Source organism: Taurulus bubalis, assembly GCF_910589615.1.
Source record: "Taurulus bubalis genome assembly, chromosome: 4".
NCBI classification, from domain to species: Eukaryota; Metazoa; Chordata; class Actinopteri; order Perciformes; family Cottidae; genus Taurulus; species Taurulus bubalis.
Window position 1 is genome coordinate 25,319,087 of NC_136592.1, and position 18,595 is coordinate 25,337,681.

At 42.4% G+C, this 18,595-nt stretch overlaps 1 protein-coding gene across 2 annotated transcripts in view; it reads left to right on the forward strand.

The window, feature by feature from the left end:
- Positions 1-5,442, forward strand: part of trip4 (thyroid hormone receptor interactor 4) — a 73,697-nt gene extending 68,255 nt beyond the window's left edge. Inside the window, exon 13 of one of the 2 annotated variants that reach the window (XM_079217021.1) lies at positions 5,065-5,442. In XM_079217021.1, the coding sequence (XP_079073147.1) occupies positions 5,065-5,129 (65 nt within the window). In that variant the 3' untranslated portion in view covers positions 5,130-5,442. Of the gene's footprint in view, positions 1-4,949; positions 5,025-5,064 lie in introns of those variants that run through there. The other variant, XM_079217022.1, reaches the window with a different exon arrangement.
- Positions 5,443-18,595: the final 13,153 nt, after the last annotated feature.

Here is an 18,595-nt window from a genome sequence, read left to right on the forward strand (position 1 = left end):
CCGCAGCACCTACACTGAAATGCGACAGCTCAGCAGCTCCGGAGCCATTAACAAAAGTCTCCTTCACCCGAGGAATATGGGTACATTGCCGGATTGACTTTCCGGGGCGAATATAATGAGTCTGACTTGTTCATACAACCTCTGACAGACGTGACAACAGGGGGCCACTTACTGCACTCTGTTGTTGTTATTGTTCTTTGCTTGTTCGTGGCCAGTTGTTACAAAAACCTCGTTATTTGTCCAAGTTTCACTCAAGGATGTATTTTAATAAGTTGAGGAAATTGCCTAAGGGACACTTACTCCTCACACGGTTTCCCGGCATTAGAGAGAAACACTTCAGTGGAACATTCAGTCGAAGCGGAGTTAATACTCGGAGGTTGCCATGGTGATGGAGCTGACACGACAATTAACTGTTACTCTGGCTTCATTCGCACAGCGAAACGCCAAGGAAGTGGACGAACTCCAAGGTATTAACCCTTCTTTTTTATAAACAGAGATCAGAATGAGGAAAGCGCCGATACGGAACACGAATGAACACACGTTGTCGTTCTCGATACACTTAGACAGACATGAGAGCTCAGAACAAGGACAACAACACAAGGGTCAAACGTAAGCATTTAACTACGATTGAAAACACATGGAAAATGAGAGAGTCCTGGAAAATCTTACGTTGCTCTGGAAAATGATTTCAACATTCAACTTTTTGTTCTTTTCGCTGTGAGTGAACAACTGGGCGAGCAGCTCCCCCAAAAACGGATGACTTTGCTATCTGAAGGGCTCAGTAATGTTGTGGAACCCCCCCCCCCAGGTTATGTCACATGGTAGCACATGCAAGCAGGGTGACATTACAAACCGGGTCATGGCGTTAAATTGGTTCGCATGTTTGGTTCAGTTGAAACTGGAATGCTCGCTATAGCCTACATCTTCAGTTGGGTTGGAAATTTTATTATGTGACCAATGTGTCATCATTTCCATGCATATAGAGGTGACTTCATGGGTAAGTTATAGCCACGGAGAGGAACATATGAGTGTATGATCCCTGCTTTTCATACAACTTAAATATGCCCTGGAAAAGTTCTGGAGAGTGATCCCCAGAAAAGAGTAGAATCACTGAAAACAGCAATGGCACAATTTAAAACCATTACATATTGTTGTTCCCATCAGCTCTATGGAGCTTTATACCGTTTTTCTGCATGTGGTTTTTAGTTTAGTTTTTGGGCCCAACTGTTTTTGGTTCTCTCTCCCCGCACCCACGGCACACTTTGAGCTCCAGCAGTCAGCTGTTTCCAGTGAAAAGGCTCTAAAAAGCCAACTGTAAGCCACCTGCCCAACACTTAATAGCAAACAGACACATTTAGAAAATAGCTGGTGAACACAGTGGAGCATTTAGCGGCCGAGAAGCCAAATATTTCCCTCAGGAGTTGTAGACAAAGTAAAACAGTGAATATTGAACGTGCATGTGCCAGGTGGCGTTGACGTTGAATAATTGCTAATGTCGCTCCTTGTCCACTGGAGGTGTAAATAGGCAACTATTTAACAACTTAGTAAGGTGATAATATATCAGTTTGCAGCTCGTTGCGTTGCTTCCAGGTGGCACAAAAATGAGTAAATGGATCCTTCCTTGGTAAATGTATTTCTTAATGCATATTTCAGATGTATTTTATATATGGTTGTATTACTTATTGCGACTCTTGCAGCCAGCCGGCAGCATGATTAAGGTCGAATTCAAGCCACCAAATCAAGCATTGCGTCAAGCATTGCAAAGATTTCATCATTTGTTTAGTGTAGCTGTTTATTTAGTTGTGTGGCTTAGAATGTCTTTGCTCCTGTTTATCTTAGTTTAGCGAGGCACCGGCTGGCCTGGAGATCCTTAATTATAGGAGTTGTATAGAATGTCAATAAATCTGATCTATGACTTTAATACGCTTCACTTGGAAAATGTAACACTTTTTTTTGTTTTGTTTTCTTCGTGCGTCCTTCACTGTCCTTGAATCTGACGCATATTTCATTATGCTCTGATGCACATCGGGCTAACTGTGCTGACATCGGCTAAATGAGTAACTCATTTAACAACACAGTGCAGCTGATAAATACTCCTTCTGCGAGAGCTCATTTTAACTTATATAATCAGCTTGTTTTCATATATATATATATATATACACATACACATACATACACATACATACACACACACATACTCAAACATTTCACAGAAATGTCATGAGGGTGGAAAACTGCCAGAAGCAATTTTCCACAATATTGACTCAAGCTCTCACTGGAACAACACCCAAAAAGAATTAAGAATTATGCATTTCTGTTACGGTGGATTTATCGTTCAGGCAATCTTGGATAACCGCTTGGCAGCGTTCACCCAAAAGAAAATTCCAGAGGTGTTTCCACGCCTAAGCAGCGCTAGCTCCTGGCAGAACAGACAGACACTGACAGCCATTCAGACAGACTTGGAAATGGTGAGCAAACAGCACTTCTCCTAAACACCTTGTTTATGCTGCTACTACCCACAGAGTTCAGCCATAACGTGACAACATGAAAAGAAAGCACAAGTGACAACCACCACCCCTGCCTGTCACACTTTTATCACCTCCCCCCCACACACACACACACACACACACACACACACACACACACACACACACACACACACCCTGCCTCAGCCATGGGGAAAATAGCCAGCTAATGCTGTGGTTTGACAAGCAGGAGGCTTGTGACGGGCTTATTCTCTGCCGTGCAGTTATGGACGGGGTCAACGCCGGTTGTCAAAGCCGGTTGTCAAAGCCCAGCTGAGGTTGTTCTGCACTAAAAAAGACAAAGCGGGAGCCCCGAGTTTCTGAGTATGAGCACTATTGGAAGAAGTTGATATGTTGATTGATGTTGTGAGGGCTGTTTTGGGGAGGAGAGGTGTCGGTTACAGTCCGTTAAGGAGGTCAGCTCCAGTCAGCGGCTGAAGGGGTTTTGTTTACACACCGTAGCTACAAGCCTTTATATAAATAGCAACTTGACCAAATCCCTCTTCAAGTTCTCAGCTGTTTTCATCTTCGCAAAGCTTCTCATCTGAGCCCCACATGAATCCGTGGGCAATAAATTATAACCATGGAGATTTTCACAACAATGGAGGCTACTGTTCTGTGGCTCTGAAATGGCGGTCTGCTAATCGGCAAGTCTGTGCAGGACAGGTGCTGTTAACTGGCTCGGCTACAAAATCCAAACAAAAGAGATAGATGTAGGAATCCTTGACTGTTACATTCTTGGCAAAGCACGAAACATGCACAGACATTAACATTCCTTGGACGCATTAATTTGGTACAAAGAAAAACGATTGTGTAGTGTAATGTTTATTAGTTGCCATTGACAGCGCTTCCTTCTTTTGGTTTGGTGTCAACTCCTCCGGGTCCCCAACACCAAGCTCCGCACCATGGGCGACCGGGCCTTTTGCTAGGCAGCGCCTATGCGCTTATGGAACGGTCTCCTTGACCACCTAAGGGCAACACAGACACTGAACTCTTTTAAGACTGGCCTATAAACCTTTTTATTCAGGAAGGCATTTTTTTTTCCTTTGTGTTAATTCATTGTCAGCTATTCATTTTGTAGTATGGTTTGCTTTAACTATGTTTGTATTTGTTTTACTATATATTGGCTCCGTGGCACTCTGAGATTCTTTTGAAAGAAAAGTGCGTTAGAAATTAAATGCATTATTATTATTATTATCCATTCTGTTTACACCTGGTGCAGATCGTGTTTCTGCTCGAGTTCAGGCTGTCGTTGCTGCAGATGGCTTCAAATCAAGTTGGTCGACAAAGGTGTCCCACAAGGGTCATTATTAGCCCCCCTTATATACATTTTCCACATGTCCATTTTTGGTGCTGATACCATTTTCTATGCCATCGTCTCTCACTCAAATCAGGCCTCCACAGCTCTTTTATTAATTTGAAGCATGTTCCAGGCTAAAACAAAATAAGATCAAATGTATGCACTTCACAAGACCACAGTGCTTTAATATTCCACTCCATTCTCCCACTGGAAATATAACAAATACAGTACCGCATTCTAGGGATTTGTTTGGATTGCAGAAAAACTCCAAATCCAAACTGACCTTTTACACCGGTACTGAAGCTGTTGTCTCCTTTCAAAACAAAACAAAATCCACCCAATCCACTGTACTATCAAGAGATGCTATTTACTAGAGTGATATTCAATCATGTACTCCAGACAGCTACCGCACTCAACACTGTGACTCATACGAGAGGAGCTTAATGGTCATCGCTGACATCCAGGAGGCATCAGCATACCTGTGTTTTCACTTCTACGGCCTTGCTGTCGGCCGTAAATTGCTGAGATACTTCACATCCTTAGTTGAGTTCAAAGAGAACAGCTATGACACCAGATCAGAGAATTGGTCAGCTTTAAAAGCTCCTCGTGCCACCTCTGACCCGGGGCGATGTTCCCGTGGCTGGAGGCGTTCTGTTCTCTGGTGGTCCCGTACGTACGTAGGAGCTCCTTGAGCGAATTTCATCAAATTTGGCATAGATGCCCACTTTGGACTCGTGGGCAAACTGATTCGAATTTGGCTTTCAAAGATCGCTGTAACCTTACAAAGTGTGATTTTGGCCGTGACTCAAGAATTCACTAGTTATTTATGAGAATTTTGCAAAAATGTCTAATGTGCTAAAAAAAAATAATGAATGAAGTGAATTTAAACTGCAACTCGACCGAGGCTTACAACCGCAAGGCTGTAAATTTAGTTTTCACTAACAGCAAATACTGTCGTCCTTTATACGTGTGGTATGTGTGACCATTAGATTATACTGAATGTACATCTATATAACTGATTTGAAATACACCACAGTTGTGGTCTAATCACTCATTGCTCTGGAATACAAGGTCCTCTCTCTCGCTCTGTGTGTGTGTCTCTATCCCTGGCCGCCTCTAATCAGCTGGCCTTGAGCTCTCAGAGAGGTCACTGTCCCTTTGATGGTGTTTTGATTCATCCCTTCCTCTCTCTCTCTCTCTCCCCCACTCCCCTTTCCTTTCACCTCCTTTCTCTCACAGGGAAGCTGGAGAGTCACTACCACCAGGGTGCCAAGAAGGGGCTGGTTCCATCCGCTGCAAAGTGACGTCAGGAGGAGGAAAAACAGTCAGATCTCATGGGAACATGGCAAATTATGTTTTCAAACAAATGGCTTCATTCTCCACTGGGTTGTGCTGACATTTAAACCAGGAGTTATCAACGCTGACATGTTATCAATATGGGATTGCATTTGCATTTTGCATTAGGAATATTGCTGAAAAGTAGGCAGTACGGAGACATGTAATCATTTTGACAGACTTCTACATTCTGCTTTGTCTCCATTTGATTGTTTGCACAAAACAACAAAAGATCCTTTACGTTCAAATTTGTGCATCTCTTATTCCAATTAAAAATGGGATTTGTCAAAAAGAAAAAAGCTTGTTTTGTTGTGATATACAGATGGCATCTTTTAGAAAATGTTCTCCCATCATCTCCTTGTTTCTCAAAGCACAAGGTATAAACTAGAAATTGTTTAACTGTGTTTTATTTTGCTCATCGGGTTTTATGAGACGAAAACGTTTCAGCTTTGTCATTAGTCAAGATCCTCTCTGTTCCTGCTCCTCTCTGCTCATCAGAGGCCGGCCTGTCGTTACTCTTCTCCCACCGAAGACCATTTAGACCAACAATAGCGCTGCTTTATAAAAACACAGCCCTGTCATTCATCTCAATGAGCCCATTTCAGTGGCACAGCAGGGGGGCGGGATGACACAGAGGACTCCGGCAAAAAACAATGCGGGGCCGTCAAGTGAAAATGTTGATCCTGGCTCATCGGCCTAATCCAACGTCACCCAGCAACCCACTGTTTGGAATAATATAATACAGTACATGCATGTGCACATTCCTTCTAGCATTACATACCGTGTAAAGTTAAGCATTGTAGTAATTATGTTGTTTACCTCACGAGCATTGAGCGGAAGGAGAAAATTATTGCTGCCGCAATAACTTTCCGGGGTTGTAAAAATCCTGCCTCAAAGGGGTATGAACCGCATCCTGATAAGCCCTCCGGCTCATGGACTAATTATTCAACCTGGACTTCTTGGATGGCGTTTTATCTTCTCTCCTGGACCTGAAGGCATCGGGCACTGAGGAAAACACTTGGATCTCATTGGACGCAAAGATGTTTACAGTCTCCACAGTCTTCCGTTTTCTTTGAATGGCCTTTGCACGTTATTTGAATGGAATGGCCGACCCCATGCAAACTATAATTATAGAGAGGGACTTAATGAGTGTATACACATTTAATGACTATAGCAGAATAGATGCCAACCATGAATGTTATAAATATTGGTTTACTATGATAAAAAGGATTACAACTTTAAGTGGAATCTGATGTATTACCCCTCACGTGTTGCCATGCTGAGGGCGATGCAAAGTCTTCGTTTTCCCATCAGTCTGATCCGTGGCCTCGGCCATTAATCGCACTCTTGTTGATCACAAAGATGCTTCAACATGATTGCACATCACAAGTGTTGTGTATTAACTTAAGTTACCATGTTAAGATCTGAAATCCTTCAGGATTACTGCAGATTTTTCGCACTGTTGAATCCTCGGCATAAAAGCATTCCTGCGTTCACTTTTCATGCTGCTGAAACCCAAACAATTGGGCTTTTACAGAACTGCACTTGAGTCTTGAATGAACTATTTACTCGCGAATAGGAGTTTGGTTTCACTCGTGAGTCCTGCGTTAAGCCCTCTATTTACAAGGGTTATCATGGTGGAGTCGTTCATCCGGCCTGCATCTTCACTTCCTTTTAAAATAACGAGCCAAATATTCAGTGAGACATAAATCTCTTCGGGAACATGCACAGACTGCGACCCTCAATCTATTTAGGTCTCCTTTTGCTTATTTTCACGTTCGCACAGATTTCTGGCATCTGTTTTGGGAAGTCTTCCTCTGGTTCAAATGCTGTTGTGACAAGCTCTGCTTCATCATCTGCCAATGTAATGTCATTTTGTGTTTCCACATTTCACCTGTTCTTGCGTTGCTGCTGTGTGTTTATTTCCTTCCAAACCGCCTTAGTCAAAGAGCCACTCAACATATTTCCTTCCAAATGTGTTGAGTGGCTCTTTGACTAAGACGGTTCTTGCCCGAGGGCGTATTTCAAAAGTATAGCATGAATCACCAGCACACACCCATCCCGAGTTGTTATGTTTTTGCCTGTGCCTGGCATTGTAATTTGCCGTTGATTAGCTAAGATTTACTCTTGTTTGAGTTGCAGATTAGCTACAACTCTCTGCTCCACTCAATTCAGCATGAGAACGCATAATTGCACCAGCCCTCCCAGTAATCTCCCTCCCAGAGAATGTAAGAGGTCTCTTTTGTAGAGTTTCTCCATAGAAGGTGGGTTCTCTTCACAGAGGCTGCTTAAGAATTTACTAAATTCAGCCCCCAGTGAATCAACGATGACAGCTACTTGCCCTGTGGGTGGCCCCTTCTTCTGTCTTCCAGATCAGGGACATTTCATCCCAAGTTCACATAAACAAGGGCTCTGTGCCGTCATGCTGAACAATTAAGCACATGCAGTTTTGACTAAGCCTCTTTAGATAAACCATAAGATCATGTGTTGTTGGTTTTTTTCACTTACAAAAGATGTGATTTACTTGTGTAGGAGGAATGCTGTAGGTGACCTATTTAAGTATGAAAACTGCCATGTTGTCTGAGCCGCAGTGATCTGCAGCAGTTATCTGCAAATCGTCCTGTTTAGACATTTTTTGGAAATAGGTTTATTCGCTTCCTGGGAGAGAGTTAGCTTAGCGTAGAATAAAGACTGGAAATGGGAACAGCTAGCCTGGTTCTGTCCGACAGCATCCCTAAAGCTCATTAATGAAGCTCTGCTGTTTAATTTCTCAGAGATAAAAAATACAAAAATAATATAGTCTGGCACAACCATAAATGTTGCTTTTACAGTTTTTAACAAGCATTAAACAGACAAGCTGTAGCGCCTTTTACCAAAGAGTTGCTGTGTAATCGCTAAAGGTCCGGTTCCACACACTATATCAATATATCAATATTTCTGAAAACCAATCACGATCATCTTGGGGCGGCTTGGTGCCCTTGCAAAATAGATAGCCAGGCTAGCCGACTCCCCCTGATTCCAGGCTTTGTGCTAAGCTAACAGGCCGCTAACTGTATGTGAGTGGTATCAATCTTCCAATTAAATGTTTCCACCAAAAAGCAAATAAGCCTATTTCCCAAAATATCAATCCATTTCTTGAAATGACAGCATCTTGCCATCATCAGTGGTGTTTCTATGTTCCATCAGTCTGCCTGAGGCGTCTTCTGCTACACCAGAAACCAGCCAGCCGGCTGTTAATGACGCTGGTGGAGAGGGGAGGGAGACGAACCAGAGTGGATGGAGGAATGTAACACGCGGGGCGACATCTAATTCTGAGCACCAATAAGAACGCCATCTAAAATCCATCCGACTTTCATCCAGTTAGCCAAGGTTTTAAATTAAATTAGACGTGAAAATGGTAATGTATTTATTCATCATTTGGGCTGAAGAAGATGCCCAGCTGAATCTCCTGATTGAAATTAAATGCATTTGACTCCAGTCCAGCAGTATGCCTTCCTCGCCATCAAGCCAAGTTTCCAGTTGTAGAAGCAGCAGGACCTTTGTGTGCTTGCTGAGAGACTGATTGGACTGAGGGCGCAGGGTCCCATCCCCCCAGCCCCACAGGCCTGGAAGAGGAATTAGGCTTTGGAGCACTTTGGAAGAGGTGGCGGCAGGCTGGGGAACAATACAACCTGGGAGCAGCTTGTGGCTCATCCATCTCGTAACGTGTCACGGAGCGCTGCCTGCCGAGCCCGGGTGGATGTACAAAGGAAAAAGGATATTGCCAGTGTGTGGCTCATTGAAGACAATTTGACAGCAGGATTTGATGCATTGACATCATTGCCATGGTCACTCATGACCTCAACAGCTCAGCTACATCCCTTCACGCATACAGCACCTCTGCTTTTCTCCAACAGGAAGTAATCTCAGCACTTTGGGGAACTATAGATCGATTAAAGGAACAGTCTGGGGAAACACTGCAGAGACCAAGATAAGAAGATTGATACCGCTCTCTCGTTGGGAGGGTAATTATGGAGCTGGATCCAGATAGCTTAGCTTAGCACCAAGACTGGAAACGGGGCAGCGCTGGCTGTATAGCTTCGTATCTGGGCGAGAAAGCGGATAAGCGCATTTGACGACATGTCGAACTATAGCTCACACAAACTGCTCACAGCCCTGCGTGACTCATATGACTTGATAGGATACCTTTATACAGGTACTAGTCTTTTATAGAGGAGCTAAATAGAGCAGAATGCCTTTGTTCCGTCTCCAGAGTGTCATGGTTTGTCGACTTTGGTTAGTCCAGAGGTACACGGTGGGCCCCATCTGAGGACAGGAAGCACATGAACGTTTGAAAGCTTGCACCCTTCGAGGCATTTGAGTGAAATGCAGGGAGAGAGATCTAAGACGTGAATGTCTGTATGTGTTCTCTCTCCACGAGGAGCTGCGACCTGTTTGCCCTTGAGGTGTGGGCGACAGTAAATGTTAATGTCTGTTCCATAAATTACCTTTTTTCCCCCACAAATGACTGATCAAAGGGGATCTTTGTTGTGCAAATATCCGTAAAGGCCGCACACGAACCAAGAGCCCAACCGACTCTACTAAATGCTTCTGGCTTGACAAGAAAATGATTGTGAGTCCTCAAAGGGGAGAGCAGATGCATACATTCAATTAAAAATGGATTTCCCATCACAAATGGCTTTTACTCGCTGCCATTTCTAAAGATCCACTGATAAGTGATCAATTTAGTCCATGACCTTTTGACCTTGCTGAGTGAGTTGGTACCTGTATCAACACAAACGTAGCAGGGTAAATTTAAAATGATGGCCACATTGATTTTCCAAAGAGAGTATCACAGAAACACCCAGTGAAATAATAGAAACTCCAAACTAAAGAGACTCCTGTGTGTTCATATTAATGCCCCCCCCACCAAGACGTCTTCACAGCTTCTTAGAGATTTTGAACACACATGACGCCCCACAGAAGACAGCTCAGATGATAGTCTGTCTTCAAGGCCTCTCCTGTCACGAGGGCTAAATCTCTGAACACAGTGATTTGTCAAGCTTTAGTCTCTTGAATATGTAAAATAGTCCCTTCCAGGCCTCTGTTTTCTTAGGAGCAGGCACTGTAACAGATACATAACATGATTACTCTGGATTAACTATTAGCATATCACTATATGATCGACAATACATACAAACCCAGTTTTGCCGCAGGCTTACACAATGTGTTCTTATTCTCGTGATGGTTCAAATGCAATGTTATGACAGATGTAGATATTTGACAAAATATACATTTGGAGAGATGACAAAAGGAAATGTTCAGAAAGAATACCATGTATTCACCAGACTAAGTTAAATATCTCTTTCTAGATGAGTGACGTGCAAAGATGCAATGCTTCATGACGGTGGTACGATTTCTGTTTGACTAATTGGGTCAAATCATCAGTTTGTCCCAAATAAGATGGAGTAAAAAAGATGCATTGCTTTCACACTTGATCCCAGAGGGACAGATCATGTTGAAAGACAAATATAATATGTTTTTTATAATCTGCGATTCCCAATTTTTTCTGCGATATTCAAGTCACATATTTGACCCAAGAGTCGTCTAGGAACCAGATCTGTCTTGCAACTTGGCTTTGAAATAATCTCCCCAGCAAAACATACCCAGTATTACTTTAGTGACATTACTGTTCATTGTTGATTAATTCTCTGACCTCGGTCGATCTCATGTCCACATAGACTTATTTCTGCAATGCTTAATGCATGTTGCTGTCTGCATGACTCCCATCCATTAGCCACTAATGGCAGATGCACCTTCGCTGGTGTTTGCATGGCTATAACCATAGAATAAAAAACCCACAGGGGGAAGAAACCAACATACGACTCCTCTCCCTCACCATTTCAATATCCTGTAACGAGACCTTGGCTGTCACTCCCTCGTTCACGCATTCTCTTTCAGGATAATATACACTCAATAGTGCCACAGATGACTTTTTACTTGCAATGTGGAAATTTAAATACAGACACTCAAATACAAATGTTGGAGGGTGTTAATAAGGGACAGTGTTTACCAAGTTCACCATCTTAAGTCAGCACTTTAGCATGCTATCATTTGCTAATTGGCAGTACACAAACAGTACAGCTGAAGCACATGGGAACGTCATTTGTTTTGCAAGTATTTCGTCATAAGTTTATACACTAACCCTATAGTATTGAACAAATACAAAAAAGTACCTGATGATGCTAGATGTGAAGATAAGTTAATACAATTTACTCTTGAGTGGGGCATGAATGTTTGCACCAAATTTCATGGCCATCCATCCAATATTCGTTACATTTCACACAAAGAACAAACAAATGGGTCAACATCCTGGTGTAGAGGGAAAAGTCTGGGGATGATCAAAGTAATTGAGGTTAATCAGCTGGGGACAAAGAATGGTTGTACTAAAGTTCACGGAAATCTATTTGATGGTTGTTGAGATATTTTACTAAAAAAACAAAAAGGTGAAGCTTTTGGTGGCGCTAGAGGACACGTCGGTGGATCGGGGATTATCCTCTGGGGACCATGCACGACCGCACAAAATGGCATGGCAACCCATCCAAAGACATTTTAAGTCTGGACCAAAGTGGCGAACCAACCTTAATCATCTCTGAAGACATGCCTCGAGAAAACACCAGCAGATGTAACGCAGAAGAAAAAAATGTGTGCTTTGTGCCATATGAGCCTGGAGAATGTAAATTAATTAGGTCATGGTAAAAAATAAAAATTGAATCTGTAAAATCTGTTAATACTGCTTCAATACTCCAGCATATTCTATGATTGGTTTCTCCTTGAATTTGTTTATGTTATAATGTAACTATTCGACTGTACGTGTTACTGGCGTCCATGAACGTGCTGCGGTGCTGTCGTTGGACACAGATCTTTAATCCGAGCATGTGCTGAGGAGCAAGTCTCGTTCACATGGGTTTCAGGGCTTTACAGCTTCTTTTATAGAGTAATGGAAAGATGATCACACAAATCAAGCCAGCCCCTCTGTGATTCCACATGGCTGGCTGATTAGCCTCTTTTTTTTTCACTGATGGAAAACACATGGCGTCCACACAGCGTATTCATTTCAGTTTTTTTTTTGTTTTTTTTCTTCTAAGTTGGTGCGACGCTCGGCAATGAGAGCACTTTGGGTTTTGGAGCCTCGGCATTGAAGGGCAGTCATCATCAGAAATCTGTCCATTCCAGTGCCCCACTTGCCTCTGACTGTTATTTAGCTTTCCAATGGAGGCTGGCGGTTCCCTGGGGGAAGGCACGAGTGTGCCTGCCAGCAGGAATGCATTGGAGGCAATAGAGGAAGATGGAGGATGGATGGAGGATGGTGAGTAGCTGCTGCTGCTTTTCCCCCTCTGTGTGAAAATGAGTCCATTAATTCAGCCCCCCTCCCCCTGCAGCCCTCCCTGTGCCTGTTGTCTCTGTTTGCTAGCGAGATGATTCCTTCTGTCATGTCAAAGGCAACATTATCATATTCTTGTTGCCTGGGAAACCAGCGCTGAGAGAGACAACGACTTAAAGCCTTCATGGTGTTTGAAGCTCGTAAACATGAAAGGTTATCCGTGGAGCGGTGAGAGTCGGAATCCTAACATAAATGAAAGAGTCTCGTTGTTGGTAGCGTCTTTTTTTATATATATATTCATTTTTCATTATTTTTCCGGCTCACTGTTCTCAGAGATATTCCCTCTCAGTTCAGTGAAATTAGAACACGGCTCATATAGTCACAGAGCTAACATGTTCAATTTGCCCCCGAAGTGTGAAGATCAAGTTTTAACCTCGGCATTGTTTTCTTTTTGTGGAGTCGGGAGTTTTAAAAGTGTTGACATTCAACAAGATGCACATTTGATGTGGTTGGAAGGAAGCGAAACCAGCAATTATTTACAGATGATATCAACAAAGAATGTTTCCTTCAGTGTGTTTATGATTACAATCGCTCTCTTAACAAAATGCATTTTCAGCGTGTAGCAGATTATGTTTCATTAAGTATTTGTAATAGACTGCTTCAGCCATATCACTGTCTAATAACACACCATTTATGTGTGGGTTTCTAAGCTGTAAGTGACACCTTTATTAATGTCTATTAATGATCTATTAGGGATTTTTTGATCAGTTACATTAATGGATATTATTATGAACAATGCTTGGGTTGCCAGGTTTACTGGTGTTTATGCTCTTTGCTCTATTTTACTTTATTACTTTACATATTCCTGATTGTACTCATATACTTTTTCATGTGTGACATTTTCAATGCAGGACTTTTACTCTAACAGAGTATTTTTACTGTGTGGTATTAGTAATTTTACCAAGTGAATAATAGATCCAACACTGTTTGTACTCATGGAATTAATTGCATTTACTCAAGTACACTCCATACATTTTCCATACTTACCATTTCCATTTTATGCTATATTTCTCCATACATTTCAGTGGTAAGTGTTGCACTCCGCTTCATGTATTTGACATTTATGGTTACTTTGATCATAATGATGATATGCTTCTATGACATGCAGTGCTACAACCGAGTATACACAATGCCTGTAAAACTGTTCAACATTAACAAACCATAACATTACAATGATCTTTCACATATTCGTTTGTTATTGAAACAGAATAATATAATATTCTAAAATAACAAAGCGGTGAAAGGAGCCATTCTGCATAACGAGTAGGGTACTTTTGATACTTTAAGTCCATTTTGTGGAAATTACTTTAGTAGGCTACTTTTACTGAAGTGACATTTTGACTACAATACTTTAGTATTTTGTAGCCTATGGAATTTTTACTTTTACTCGAATAAAGGATCTGGGTAGTACTTCTTCCACCTCTACCACCTTTTTGACAACACACAAATTAGAATCACAGTCCATTCAGAGGCTACTCCAGTTCCACGTCTTTAAACCTGGTGCTGCGTGGAGCGCGGTGGCAGTTCAATCCGACCTGGAACGCCTCCTCCTGGATTTCCCGCGCGCTCCCGCTGCCGCTGGTTGGCTACATTGTATCAGTTCCCACACGAAGAACCAGCACGGCACTCATCCAGAAACGGTGAATACGGAGGAATTAACCTGGATGGTAAACCGTTCGCTGTGGGATTAATTTGCCAGAAGGTCGCGGGAGAAGACTGGACTTGTAATCGGTTCTTGAGACGGCACCGATAATAATAATAATAATAATATAAAGAGAGAAGAGAAAGAAGAAAAAAAGAAAAGAAAATGCCCTCCGGACTCGGGTTGTTTTCGATGAGGACGGTATCTCGAAGTGTGATGGCAGAAGTCCAGTGAATCGCTGGCCTCCCCTCCTCCTCTTGTGTTGGATGTCTCGGGGAGAGCGCCGCCGCTGGTTTCTGCTGCTTCACATTCATATAGAGGTTTTATTCAAATTCACACTCTGATTTGTTCTCTTTTTTTAATTTGTATTTTTGTATGGAGTGCACGCCACCATGGACAGACCTGGGTTTGGAATAGGAGTGGCTAGCTAAGTCGGTAAGTTACTCTCTCTCATTGTTGATAGTGCTGCGAGTCGCCATTTAACGTTAGCCCGTTGCGTGCAGAGCGAGGCTCGGCTAGCTCTCCAACGACACACACACACACACACACACACAGCATGCAGGGAAGCTAGCCGAGCCCGACTGCACTCTGAGCTCATTGTCTCACTCCTGCCAGCTAACGTACGAGTCACGTTAGCTCGTCACGCGCAGCTAAAGTAAAATAAAAAAACTAACGTATAAACGCGTATAATTAGCCGGATGCTACGTAACTTTTGAGCGCCTTGCGTTATTAGCGCTCCAGCTAATGCGATTTAACTCGCGCGAGTAGTAACGTTTAGTAACGGTCGGCTCGTGGGGAGGGAGGGAGGAGTAACGTCTGTTAATCACTACAAAGCACTTGCCTGTCTCCGTTTAGCGGCTATAATAAAACAAAAGAAAAGTTAAATGTTTGTCCCAACTGATGTTTCTTTTCACAACATTTGGGTTGACAGAGTTGAAGGTGCGGATTCCAGCAGTGTTTGTGTCTACAGCGTTCCCAAGCTAGGGGGGGCAGGCAGGCAGGCAGGGACCCCAGGGCACCCGTTGGGGTTTGATCTCAAGATAAACAGTAAATTAAACGTGTCCCCACCCCCATCACACTTCATGTTCACACAATGTGAGAATATAAATATATGTGTGTGAAACTGATTATGTGCTACTTGGTGCCACTGTAACAACAGCTCCTTCCACAAGTTTCTCTTTTCCAAGGTGGCACAGATCTCATTAAAATGGTGGATTTGTGGTCTTAATACATTTGGTACCCGTCTCTCCAGATTACTCAGATTCTTAATTTTTTTGTTGTTGGCTGGTGTTATTGGTGCTGTCCCTTCTCCATGACGTGAGTCATTCAATTAAAGCACAATTATATATATTTTTTACAAGATCACTAAGGGCTCACCCTGTGGTCTGTGCTACTCCAGAGAGTATGACAGTACCACAATAAAGCATGGCAAAGTGCTCCGCAGCCCAATATTCTCATCCAATGGCTCCAACGTGCAGGATTTCATAATTACTCTCTATGGTTCTCACTACAAAACAGGAAGGAGACGTTTCTTCAAAACAAATCAGTATCCACTAACGTTGTATGAGCCGTATTTGCATACATGCAAAAAGACAGGTTGGGTTTTAATTGCAAGTTAGATTTGTCATTGTTCCCAATGCGCCAGCACATCAAATATGCGTATGTTATTTATGTTTCCACCTAGTGCAACAATGCAACTCCTAAAGCTGGGGATGGCAACACTGGAGAACATTTTAAAACTCAACCAATTTAACAATCCATCCCTGTGTCACTAACTCTTCCTCGATGAAAGTAGCTAGCAGCACTAGCTCCGAAAGTCGCTGATTCTGGCGCGAAAGTCTCCACGTCGGCAAAACTGACAGCCCGCCACAACGGACATTGTCGTTATTGGTACTCGCAGCTTGTTGAAGGCTAGGGCCAAATGAAGTGATTGGACCGGTTTAATGCAGGAATCCAGTACCCACCCTATTCTTAAGGTCCTCGAGCTGGCATGACTGAATGAATGGATCTAGTGTTTAGAAAAAAACATTACGATATGTTCTTTTCTTTTTTTAAAGAATTCCTAATATTATCCACCTCAAAAATCCAGCATTAGTCGGGTGTACTACCCAACTAAGGAGTGGCATGTTTTGTCCACAAATGAAAACAAGAGCTGCCATAAGATGTGTGTTCAATGTAATGGGTGGTTTGTTTGTTCTGAAATGTCTAATCACCTACTTTCAGTGCTGTTTGTTGATAAATGAGCTTGATAAATGCATCAATCTTACTCCTAAAGGGCCTTAAACATTTCTGGCTAACGCTGCCGTTAATTTTAAACATCAGGTTGGCAGCTTAGTTGTCGGGATGTAGTAATATCTCTGAGCTGGTGGTGCTGATAAAGGAAAAGCCTGAACATACTGTAAATGTGAGATAGTAACCCTCCTACACACAATTGCAGCAATCATTCAACTCTTAATCCCCCTTGTCACGCAATAAACACGGCTGATTCAGTACTTTGAATGTTCTTAGTTTAGCATCCAGTTCGCGAGCAGCAGACTGGTAGTTTTGTAGTACTTGACGCTTTAGAGCAGAGGTATAGCCTTGTTACGCTGTAGCAGACATGGTGGTTGTTAATGATTTCAGGTGTCATACAGGAAGCAATGTCAACACAGTAGACAAAATGACCACACACACCACCTCAATAACACTACATTAATTGTGTTTCAGTATTTAGGATATTTCACCATTTCATTCCACCAGCCACAAAAGGCTATTTTGTTCCAGGGAACATGGAGAAGATCACCTTTACTAGAGCTACTGTAATGGCTCAGCTGCGCCTATAAATGATTCAAGGCTTTCACTTACCCTGTGAGAGTGTTTGGTCTACTGATTCATTACTGACTCTTTTTGTATTGATTTTATACATTTTAAGGGTGTTTTTTTTTTGCGCCGAGGCCTATAATTACATGTCCTTCTTGTGTCCTCGTCACAAGGAAATCAATATAAGCGATAGTAATAAAACGCTGTCAAGCCCAGAGAATTTCACGTTGGATTTATTTTTTTTTTTTACTGAAATTGTGTAGCTGGCAAACTAATAATTGGCAGACCGGTGTTCCTGCTCATAATTGTAGCACTTCTTTAGAGCAAATATTTGTTTAGATATTATTTCTGGCGAGGAAGCTTGAGTAGCAGTTCACTGTGAGACCGAGCTGTTCACTTTCCAGTTGACTGCCTTTTCAAAAGCAGTTCTTGTCCATTCGATCACCTTGTTTTTTTTGCAGTAATTTGTTCTAATCCTTCTAAAGGATGTTGAGAGCCTTGTCGTAGCACGGCAAACACGTTTTATACAATCTGACGGAGCCATTAATTGTGAAGTGGAGAGGAAATTTAAGACTCTTAAGCTCCACACAATAACATGGCGTTTTATAGTTGTCAGAGATGTGTAAATTCGCCCCATCGCTTGGCTGAACATCAGAGCAATGCCACTTGAGGAAACTACTATTTCCTCATTTGCCAGTTCGATTTTTGTGATAGCTGAGCTGCTTGTGTTTACTCAACGGACATATTAAGTCTCACGGATCTGCAAAAACAGTGAAAGTTCAGTGTTGGTTTTGACCAGTCTTCTCCCCCCCCCCCCCCCCCTTTTTGAAAAATCTGTTCCACATCAGGGTGCGCATCAAAAAAACGGTGTGGAAGAAGAGAATTTAACAGTGTTTGTTTAGAGGTCCAGGGCATCAGATTAGTCCAGGACAAGGGGATTATGTTGGCTTTGTAAGGCTCCCGTCATCTCATGGCCTCACACCAGCTGATGGCACAGTACGAAAGGATTTAGCCCATATCCTTAAAGGTAGCTGGTACTTACTTTGAAGGCTTTCAGGCACCGTAAAAGCAACTGAGTGAAGCCATTTACTTTGGTTGAATGTATACCCCCATATGCACTGAAAAGCAAATGCATTCCTTAATGCCCTTTAGTGCAGCGGTGAGTCCATATTAAGCCTCATAATGTCGTTAGTGTCATTACGTACTGTGGCACTTTTTTCCTCAGTAAAATCATTATACAGCGTTTCCCCAAGGTCGAGATTTATTTGGGGATGGTCTCCCTAAGGGATGGGGGTTGTGCTGGTTTCTCCAACATCCAACTCTTGAATCTGCAGAACATCTTTCCATGGCCTGACTTCCAGATGGTAGTCATTAATTGTAAATTTCTTATTAATGCAATTCTACACAGCAGACTTAAAAAAAAAGAAGGTGTTTTACTGCGTTCAACATAAGGACATTCAGAAGAAGAATTAATGCACAAAACGTATATAAAAAAATCTTGTGGGGTAGTCAATTTATTTTTTTCTTAATCAGATTTTAGCCTTTAGATATCTGTCAATACACAATATAGC